The following is a 10,711-nucleotide window of genomic DNA, read 5'->3' as shown; positions in this document are numbered from 1 at the left end:
TGCTTACCAGCGAAGATGGATGGATGGATGGATGGAGATAGACTCCATGCTTACCAGCAAAGATGGATTCATGGATGGATGGATGGATGGATCGAGATGAACTCCTTGCTTACCAGCGAAGATGGATGGATGGATGGAGATAGACTCCATGCTTACCAGCAAAGATGGATGGATGGACGGACGGACGAAAGTCTGCCGTGAATATACATTTTTTACAGGCCTATACCGGTTTTCTTATTTTGTCTTTATTGCTTTTAATTCCACTGGCACCTTTTTTTTTTGGAAAGCCGTTTATAAACCCAAATAGCTGCCCGTGCTACGTGTAAAAGAAACGAGCGAATTCATGTAACCACACCCCAAAGACTTGCTGGTTCAGCTATAAGGCGTTTGAGACGTGACTCTGCGGTGGCCCCCAGTCCCTTAAATGGACCGTCCCCCCTCACCCCCAGCGCCCCCGACCACGTGGTTTCCGGGGTTTGTTTACGACGTGAATTTGGTGGGTAGCCTTCTTTGGTAGCTGGCTGCGCTGAAGTCGATCACGGTCTAGTCGAGGGAACATAAGGCGAACATGTATGACGGTCAAGAAATGGCGGCGCAGAAAAAGGGGCGAGCGGCAGGTAACTGAACACTTTCGCAATGTTTCGGTTTCGCGGATAGTTTGCTTTAAGTTACGAGCCGTTTATTTGATTTAGTTACGAGTTGCTTGCGAGTTAAGTTATTCGCAACTGCCCGTTACACGGCTACCATTCCAACGCACATAATGGCATAATAGACACTTTAAATATGCAAAACATAAAGTAGCCTTTGTTTAAGGTATCTTTTCGAAGTTAATCCAGTTATATATATTTTTTTACTGTACAAGATCTTTATAGTTTATTTTAAAATGCATGCATTTAATCAGTTTTTGTATTTTGCAGAACAGCGAGCAGTTAGGAATACGAGCGCACTTAAACTGGCATAATGGGATTACATTAGATAGCATATGTGGATGAGCGTTCAGTTTTGTGTTACCAATAGCATAAAGCTAGGCTTTTTAGTGACCTTTCTCTCTGCGCTGGATTTTACTCCGAGTGTAATGTTTCTGTCTTCTCCTTAATAACGTTTGACTACAATTCGTAGGTTCACGCAGATTTGCCGATCTCGGTTCTGATGCAGTTAACTTCATGGGTTTTGAAGGGAAGCAATTGCATGCTTAGTGAAATTAAATTAGGGAAGTGCAAGAAACTTCTGATTCACTAAACCCAGTCCGACACAGATTTTTTTTTTCTGCTCTATGTACTACAGATGTAGCCGCTTGAATTTTCCCCAGTTTCCATGATGGGACCTTGGCTGGTCCTTGGCTGGGTTCTGGGTGGGACCTTGACTGTAATGAGATCCCCCACTGTGATGTAATGAACAAGTGGGCCGGCATGAACCGCCCCTTACCTCTCTGTGTGTAAAGTACTTGCAACGATTTATCCATCCACCGGGGGAGCAGTGATTATGAAAGCTAAAGTGACTTACCTGAAATCAGATAGAACACCTGATTTCAGGTATCTTAACTTCACTACAAAAAAATGAAAATCTAAGCAAGTATAATTTTCTTATATTTAGATAAAATTCCAATTTCATTAATAAACTGACTACACTGCAATAAATGGCCTGTGAATTTTAAGAAATTGTTTCTGTTGTGAGGCAAAGATGGCCTAAAACTAGCAAAATGTGTTTTTAGTCAGTTTATTGATGAAATTAGAATTTTGTATTTTATTTCACCTTTTGGAGATGAGGCAGACCCACGATGTGTGCAGTATAATAATTACAGACCTAAACAAAGTAAGATTGATATTGTCAAGCAATGAGGGACAGTGTGGTATATGAAAATTAAACAGATTTTAAGCTTGTTTGGCACATGATGAAATACTTCATCTGCAAGGAGGCCAAGCCAGATACAAAGCAGCAGCGTGTCCAAGCAAGAGTTATGTTGGGAGGGGAGAGTTACCCAAGATGTGTGTAACAGACTAATTACAGGGCTAAACACAGTAATACGGTTGATTGTGGAGAATAAAGGTGGACAGAGTGGAAAATGAAAAATAAAAAAACATATGGTTCTGTACTGTGCTTGAATAAAACAGACACATTCCTTAGTGTGTTCTGTCTGGCTAACAGTCTGAAAGGCTGCTGTTGGCTGCATATTCACGGGGTGGGGGTGGGGGGCAGTCACAATGACGTGTGAATGTGTCATTAACTTCTCTGCTTGGCCACAATGAAAAGAGATATGTTTGCAGGGGATCAAGGTGAGGTTGCTTTCTTAACCTAAGAACACTGAACCAATGGTCAAGCAGGGTGGTGGTAGTATCATGCTGTTTTGCTGACAGCACTTTACATCACTACATTGCACAAAGAGGATGGAATGATAAAGTAGCACTGTATAGATAGATTGGGAATTCTAAAATAGATTGTAAAAAACACATAAAATAAACAAATTATGTTAATTGACACAAGATCAAACAATGAATGCTGTATGCCAAGATATTTCTCCAGAGCAATGCCAAGGATGGATCATGTATGTGAAGAGACAGAGTAGAATCTATGGTACTGTCTTAGCAATTGAAAAAAAAACTGTAAGAAAACACAATAGTAGCCTCTTCACAGTTTATAACATGCAACAGATTAAACGTTGAAGTATAAAATGTGCAATCACATTATATTACAGGAATAATACAATACAATAATTGAATATTAGAACAACAAATTAGTTACCTATTAGTTGCTGAGCTATTACAGTTCTCCTCAAATGAGCTTGATGGGCTGAATGGCCTCCTTTCTTATGTTCTTATGTTTTTATATAAATTGTCACTCCTGATCAGGATGCCAAGCTTCAAAACAGTTGTGGGTTATGCTGAAAAGCCAGGTCTGTGCCTGGAACCCAACTATCGTTTAAATGAACTAGAAATTCTGCAAATAAGAGTGGTCAAATATTCAGCCAGAATTATGCCAGAGGCTTGCTAATGGCTACCAAAAGATTCTGGTTGATACCTGTTGTATGTAAACTTGTGACCACAACTAAAATGTGTTTTTGTAAAGAAAGCGCCATCTCATGGTAACACCCTGCAAGTGAATAAATGGGTGGGTTTAGATGAGAATTTAGGCGCACCCCCAGAAGGAGGGGGGTCAGTCCCTTTGGCTGGCAGTTGGCTGGCAACCGACAGGCAGCCGGCTGGGAGGGGAAACTTCAAGCGGCTACATCTGTAACTGCATGTGTATGTATGTAGATTTCTGTATGGCTCGGGACCCCAGTAAATAACAAAAGGTCAGCTACTTTTAGTCGGAGCTGGAGCTGGATATAGCGATATGGGTGTTGCTGCAACTCCCTTGTCTGGCTCTGGGAAGGGAGCCCCAGAGCTGAACAGTGCCCTCCCTGTGTTACAGTGCTGCAGGAATCCGACAGCGGCATAGGTGTGTGTGGCTGGCTGCTGGTGCTGTTCTCCATCCTGTTAACCTTGCTGACCCTGCCTATCTCCATATGGATGTGCATCAAGGTACAAGGAAGAATACCCCCCCCCCCAAAAAAAAAAAAAAAAATTAAAATGTTACAGATTAAAAACTAGCAAAAGTACTTATAATCTCACTCAAAAGCAGTGGCGGGTTAGGAAGATTCCCTTCACGGTTTCTGCGTTTGAGCTGAAACGTTGCGTGGAAATTCTACCCCTAGCTTGAGCTACCACGCAAAATCTCACTTACAGGGTTATATGAATAAGCAGCTTATTCTGCTGGACGCTTATTCTTACACAGACTTGCTTCACACCAGGAAACAAAAACCGTAAAGTGAAAGTGGGCAGAGTGGAGTGTCGTGCTTTTTTGTGGGTGGGGGGGGGGGGGGGCTGGCGGGACTGAGCAGCGATTTCCTTGCGTTCCACAGATCGTGAAGGAGTACGAACGTGCCATCATCTTCCGTCTGGGCCGGATTGTCCGTGGTGCCGCCAAAGGACCAGGTATGAGCAATGGGCCCCCCCCCCCCCCCCCCCCCCGTTTACTCAGTGGAATACATGGTGGTGCAGTGGTTAGCACTGTTGCCTCACACCTCTGGGACCTGGGTTCGAGTCTCCGCCTGGGTCACATGTGTGCGGAGTTTGCTTTTTCTCCCCGTGTCGTCGTGGGGTTTCCTCCAGGTACTCCGGTTTCCCCCCACAGTCCAAAAACATGCTGAGGCTAACTGGAGTTACTAAATTGCCCGTAGGTGTGCATGTGTGAGTGAATGGTGTGTGAGTGTGCCCTGCGATGGGCTGGCCCCCCATCCTGGGTTGTTCCCTGCCTCATGCCCATTGATTCTGGGATAGGCTCCGGACCCCCCGCGACCCAGTAGGATAAGCGGTTTGGAAAATGGTTGGATATGCCATACAGTTTCCATAGTACTGTGTGTGTGTGTCTCGTTATCTGAACTTTGCAGGATGTTTTCATTAAGATTTCCTTAACCAATTTAGTAAATCATTTCATTTAGAATTTTCTGATTTCTAGATGATCTCATTAATGATGTCTGTGTATTTTGAGGTTTTACCTTCTCAGGATTTATTTATTGTTTTTGTTTTTAAATAATTATTAGCTTTAATGTGTGACTTAGGCTTCACCATGACACTCCAGCTACTCATAAACCGTGCAAACTCAGATAAAGAATGACCTATTTAATGTCTTACATTTCTGGCAGTGTAATGACTCACTGGGTGGTTGGTGGTTGGGTCTTCAGCCCTGGGTTTTTGCATGTGTGGATTTTGCGTGTTGGCTTCTCACACGGTGTAGAAGCAGCAGTGGTTGGTAATGCAGTCACCATTAGACTTTTTGTTACCGTTCAGCAAAATCAGCAACACTGATGTTTGGCAAAGAGACAGACCAAGCGGAGATATCAGGCCTCGTATTGGCAGCATTGCGAACGTGGAAGGATTAGCAGGTTTATTTGTTCGTTCTTTCTTTTACATTTTATTTAATTACGTTTATTTAAGCGATATTCTTGTTTTTGAGTAAGCAGGGACACCTGGTCCTTGGCGGTTAAGGGTTTATTCTCAAGGAGCAAACAATGAAATTCCTCTGCTGACTCTGAGATTTAAACCAATAACATTTCAGTCACAGGCGTGGCGCCTTAGCCCACTGAGCCTGGATTGTAATAATCGAGTAACGTCCAGTCATACTTGCGTCTGAAGTCTCTTAAAAGCCTTAAAATAGAATTTATCAAGAGATGTCTGATACAGATGTAGCAAGAACCGAAACAAACCAATTGTGCTGTCACTAGAAAGGGTTAGTTAGATGTGTGTGATGTGGTATCTTGTGTTGCACAATATATCTGACCTCTCTTCTATAATGATTGAGGTATGTCCAAATTAACTTGGGTCCTCACTTCTGAGACAAAACACAGACGTAAGTCGATGGATACCCATATAGTCTTTCATACTGAAGTATGCTTGTTACTTATTACTATGCTTGTTAACAAACCGATTTTTGACCATACAAGTAGCATGGAATCACAATGATACGTTTGTTGGCTTCTGATGAGGGACCGATTCTACTGCAGCAAATGGCACTAATAACATTCGACTGTCTTTTACTGCTGCATCTGGGTGCATATTTATGCACCAGACGCGAGCCGGAGGAAGCCATTCGGAGCCCGTAAATACGGAGAAGGCTTCTGTTTCATCCTCGTATTTCCTGAGGTGTCCACAAACTCATCGTCTTCTGTTTTTACTCTGGTGATGTTTCTAGGCAGGTCTTGTGTGACCGGAAGTTTTGGTTTAAGTGACTTTTTCTTTGGCCAGCTGTCATCAACAGGATGGATTCGGCCTTGTCTGCAGTTTGTGTACGCAGACTAATTTTTCACAGGCAAACCCAGATACACTCCTTGTGACGTCATTTACCGGCGGTGCCCAAGTTATTTATTTGTTCGTTTTTTTTGTTTATGAAAATGAAGCTCTTGAAAAGATTACTATGAAATGTTTACTTTATTCATTTCTTCTGGGACCCGGGGAGGTGCAGGATACGACAGTATATTCTCACATGCCGAATGTTCTCATAATGATATCTGGGTTATGTGGTGTCAGGATGACTCAGAGATAATCACCTTTACTCTCTCCATTCTGTGATGGGTTTGCGTCCCACCTCTGACACAAGCCTGAAGAAACATAATGGTTCATATCCCTGTGTGCTTGTGTGAATTTCCACAGGTCTGTTCTTCATCCTGCCCTGCACTGACAGCCTCATCAATGTGGACATGCGCACCATCACTTTTGATATCCCCCCACAGGAGGTACGGCTACGGGCAACGCTTTCCCATCAGCCCCTGGGGCCTCCATCTGACACTGGAAATCCACCCTCCGCCACAGACACACTCAGTCACAGTTCACGGACAGCTGGCAGCTGTAAAGTGGCATGAAGTTACGCGCTTACAAACACACCATCCGCGACTGTAGTGGGGGGTTGGGGGTGAGGGAGGGGGCAGGGGGATTCATTCTGTCACTGCAGTTCTTTTTTCCTGGGTGATGACAGCGAGGCTCTCAGACGTCTTCATCAAACGCTGAACATCGCCGTGTGATTTTTCAGCTTCATGACATCAAACTGATGAATAACCAAACTGAAGAAACATTTCAATTCATTTTCACTATGGTCGTCTAGCCCTGGTCCTTCAGAGACTTTGGCCACGTGGATTTTCAGTCCAATTCATATCAGCCTTCATCAAATTTCAGCTATTTAATAAAATACGCTAGATTGGATTTGAATAGTGAGTCATCTCACCTGGAGTTCGGCTAAGTGCCATTAATTAAAATGACTCTTGACACTTGGATCTGTGCACGGTGAACTCGCCGTTTTGTCGGCCATTCATAATTGCAGTATTTATGCATTAGAAAGCACGTTAATTAACCATTTTGATCAATGCATATTTCCCATATTTCGTTTTAATGATGAATCTGATCTTTTCACCGCAGAGATCGAGACTGAAATAGAAGCCACTAGTAAATATTATGATTTGAATCTGGATATTTTGCTGAAAATGCAGGCTTGATTGTTTTATTCTGAACCACTGCAGTCCAAGTGATCTTCCTTGGACTTGGGACTTGTTGCATTCTAAGCTTCCTTAGCTTCTGATTGGGCAAGCCTCCTCCCTTTCTTCAATGGAACAGTTGGCTACTTTGATTAATACTGTTGAGGCTTTAGATGGCTGCTCCGGAGTTCACCACAATGGCCATGTGTTCCTCCTGGTGTGACCTTTTGACCTCCGTTCCATTGTCTGCTAAGCATTTCCACCCTGTGCCCCCCTCCAACCACCAGGTGTTGACGAAGGACTCGGTGACAGTGAGCGTAGACGGGGTGGTGTACTACCGGGTGCAGAACGCCACCCTTGCTGTGGCCAACATCACCAACGCGGATGCCGCCACCCGCCTATTGGCTCAGACCACCCTGCGCAACGTCCTGGGCACCAAGAACCTGTCAGAGATCCTGTCAGACCGGGAGGAGATCGCTCACAGCATGCAGGTACGACATAAGAGGCTGGGTGAGATTCAGGACCTCCTAAAGACTTTAGCTGTAGATAGTTATGGCTGATTTCCAAGCAGTTTTGTTCCTTGTAACTATCAGAATGACTTCCAAAATGTATCTGGAATTCTCTGAGGCTGCAAAGAACTTCTTGGTTATAGCACCAGTACTGGTACTGTTAAGTGAGTGAGGGATGAAGGGAACACAGAAATGGGACACACTGACCCCTTCTCTGCCCTACTGTAGTCCACTTTAGATGAAGCCACGGATGACTGGGGCATCAAGGTAGAGCGAGTGGAGATCAAAGATGTCAAGCTGCCCCATCAGCTGCAGAGGGCCATGGCCGCTGAGGCAGAGGCAACGCGGGAGGCACGAGCCAAGGTGGGGTCCCGTCCTAGAGGCACGATGACATACTATGTGACATGTGATTTAGTCATGTGACGACTCTGCCTTACTTGCCCTCTGTACACCACATGTACATGTGCCTTACTGAGATCTTCTGTTTTACCTTAAATCAGTTCCCCTGGTACTTAAAGACCTAAATCAAGTCAACTTCAGTTGATATTACAGGGCTCCAGACTATGACAAAGTCATTTTTTTGCAACTATTTTTGGAGACAGTATGACTAAACTTTATAACTAAGCGCAGCAGTGTGACTTGCAAATATGCATTTGTTTGTTTATCTTTTAAAAATGATTATCGTATGTTGCTTTCCCATCGCAGGACCTTTTTTTCCAGAACCACATGCACGCAGTCCAATTGTAGTCCCTCGTAGGCGTTTCTGGCGTTGGGCTTGCTGAAGCACCTGCGCTATCTCGGAGGTTGTGTGTTAGTGCAGGGAAAAGAGATAGAAGTAACTGGGCGAAGATTGCGCGGATGGAGTTGTTTTGTTTTTGTACCTGTTGCATTTAATGCATTGCTGAATGCGTTTTTGCTTGCGTCTCCATATTTCCTCATCACAAAACTCGATTAATAACCGATATATTTTGTGCAATATTACTGGTGCTCGCAGAATAACATTTCATAGTTTTTTATTCTGTGGAAAATGAAAGATCGATCACCTGGCCAGATTTAATAATGTATTATAAGCATGTCTTGGGTTGCATAAGTAAAATATAAATGGTCGTGATCCATCGCCCCAGTAATTAACAAATAACTAACAAAATGACTTGTTCATCCTCCATTGTTTTGGGATGGCGGGGTAGCTTTCTATGAAGTTACGTATGAAGCTTAAGAAGAGCTTTTTGCATCCCCAGTTCCTATGCTTGTTTGGTGTAAAGGTACCGGATCCTGGTGTGTGGTGAGAAAGCGACATATGAAAGTGGCCAGGAGCTGCAAAAGTTAATATTGCTCAGAACCGAGTTCCTGAATTTCAGTGGGAAAGTGCATCGTGAAACATTCGTAAAGCACAAAGGTAGCATGATTGTGGATAGTGGTGGCCTAATGGTTAGGGAAGCGCATTTGTAATCGAAAGATTGCTGGTTAGAATCCTGCCACTGAGGTACCTTTTTAAAATAGAACATTATATGATTATTTCTGTAAACTGTATATTTATTAGGCTACCAAATTATTTATCAGAAATACTGGTAAGCTGGCCATATTAAAAAATATGTATATCTTGCATCGCATGTCGATTTAAGTGCTACGCCAAAGTTTTCACTATGAAGCCCCAGTGCTACTGGTTGGAAAAGTTAGTCTGGAGCGCTGTCTCACTGATTCCAGATCAGGCATTTGTCTGGTTGCATGCGCCAGGCAGTGAGAGGTTTCATGTGGTTTATGCAGGAAGTGCCATACTTAGAAGCTTTGTACTGTTAATTCCCAAGAAACATCTCACATAATGTCCACTTTCTCTTCTGAGAAGTACCACAAAATTCGAGATGCATCTAAACCAAAGCTCAATGCAACATATGAAAGGCAAAATGAATATATTACTTTCTGGGGGGGCAGAGACTAACTCACATCTTCTGTCATTCGCGTATCTTGCTCCTCTATCCCTTCCCACTGCGCACTGCAGGTGATCGCGGCAGAGGGGGAGATGAATGCCTCCCGCGCCCTGAAGGAAGCCTCCCTGGTCATCGCAGAGTCGCCCTCGGCCCTACAGCTGCGTTACCTGCAGACGCTGAACACCATCGCCGCCGAAAAGAACTCCACCATCATCTTCCCCCTACCCATTGAGATGATGCAGAGTTTTGTGAAGCGCTAAGTGGTCAGTCCTTATGGTGTCAGCCATTACAAATGCAGGCTGGTATGTCTGAAGATGTGCGTCGAACTGTTCTGGTTGCTAAGGGCTGTGGAGTTTAGGGAAATTGTATCATGCATGTCTTTTAGTGTTTATGAAGTGGTATACGCACAGCCATATCTTATATACCTGTAGATATACCTTTTTTTGCTTTTGGTGTAGATATCAATTGCATTATTTTTAAATTCCACTTTATGTTTTTTTTTTTTCCGATACACTTTTATAACTGAACCACCTTCAATAAACATTTTAAGCAGATGTTTAATAATGCATTCAAAATATTGTGATGGAAAACAGTGGTAAAAATGATTTTTGAAAATGGTTTACCTTTTAGGTAAGTTGATATACAGGAAACTGTGTGATCTGCTTGGAGTCCACAGTCTTGGTCAGGCCATCGAACTTCTCCAGGGGCCCCTAGACTGACGTGGGTACGGGGCCCCCCTAAGTGGGCCGTTAAAGCTGTTTTTGGAGCCAGATGAGAAACAATGAGGAAATAAAAAATTATGGAACATCAATAATATGCTAATCAAAGCGTAGGCTGCCAGTGATAAAACTTAGCAGTCAGGGTGGGGGTGGGACTGCTATAGGTAAAATTCACTGGGGGGGGGGGGGGTATTGTAGCAGTGGATTGATTGGCCATATTCAAGATAAATTATATAATTATAGGTAATATTTTAACCAAAATTGCTATATAAATAGTTTGGAGTGAACCTTTGGTCTATGACTTTGGTTATTTAAAAAAAAATAATTACGAGATCAGCACAGGGCCCCCGAGAGTCAGGGGCCCATGGATTTTCGCCCTCCCTTCCCTCTGAGGCTTATCTGTAAGTCACCTGTTGTCGAGAAGACAAGACGCGGCTGTAGATCTCCACAGCCTTTGAATTCTTCATAAGAGATCTTCCTGCTAATTATATTGTGCTAATGGTGTGTAGGATTTTGCTTCCTTTGGAATGCCAGGCATTTCCGGGTGACCCGGGATGG

At 43.5% G+C, this 10,711-nt stretch overlaps 1 protein-coding gene across 1 annotated transcript; it reads left to right on the top strand.

Moving 5' to 3' along the window:
* The first annotated feature begins 460 nt into the window (after positions 1 to 460).
* LOC125745866 (stomatin-like) lies at positions 461 to 9,988 on the top strand. The gene is made up of 7 exons (XM_049019106.1): positions 461 to 617; positions 3,409 to 3,518; positions 3,899 to 3,971; positions 6,186 to 6,268; positions 7,288 to 7,491; positions 7,738 to 7,872; positions 9,506 to 9,988. Exons 1-7 carry the CDS (start codon positions 569 to 571, stop codon positions 9,692 to 9,694), a joined length of 843 nt encoding a protein of 280 aa, XP_048875063.1. The 5' UTR covers positions 461 to 568; the 3' UTR covers positions 9,695 to 9,988.
* Positions 9,989 to 10,711: the final 723 nt, after the last annotated feature.

The sequence above is a fragment of the Brienomyrus brachyistius genome, chromosome 7 (genome assembly GCF_023856365.1).
Source record: "Brienomyrus brachyistius isolate T26 chromosome 7, BBRACH_0.4, whole genome shotgun sequence".
Lineage (NCBI taxonomy): Eukaryota > Metazoa > Chordata > Actinopteri > Osteoglossiformes > Mormyridae > Brienomyrus > Brienomyrus brachyistius.
The sequence above is the reverse complement of the archived record's forward strand: the minus strand, read 5'-3'. Positions and strand labels throughout refer to the sequence as shown.

Excerpts from the sequence above, each read along its gene's own strand:
- LOC125745866 (XM_049019106.1), top strand. The coding sequence starts at position 569 with ATGTATGACGGTCAAGAAATGGCGGCGCAGAAAAAGGGGCGAGCGGCA. Across the intron at positions 3,972-6,185 it reads TGGTGCCGCCAAAGGACCAG|GTCTGTTCTTCATCCTGCCC; the intron begins GTATGAGCAATG and ends GAATTTCCACAG. Across the intron at positions 6,269-7,287 it reads TTGATATCCCCCCACAGGAG|GTGTTGACGAAGGACTCGGT; the intron begins GTACGGCTACGG and ends TCCAACCACCAG.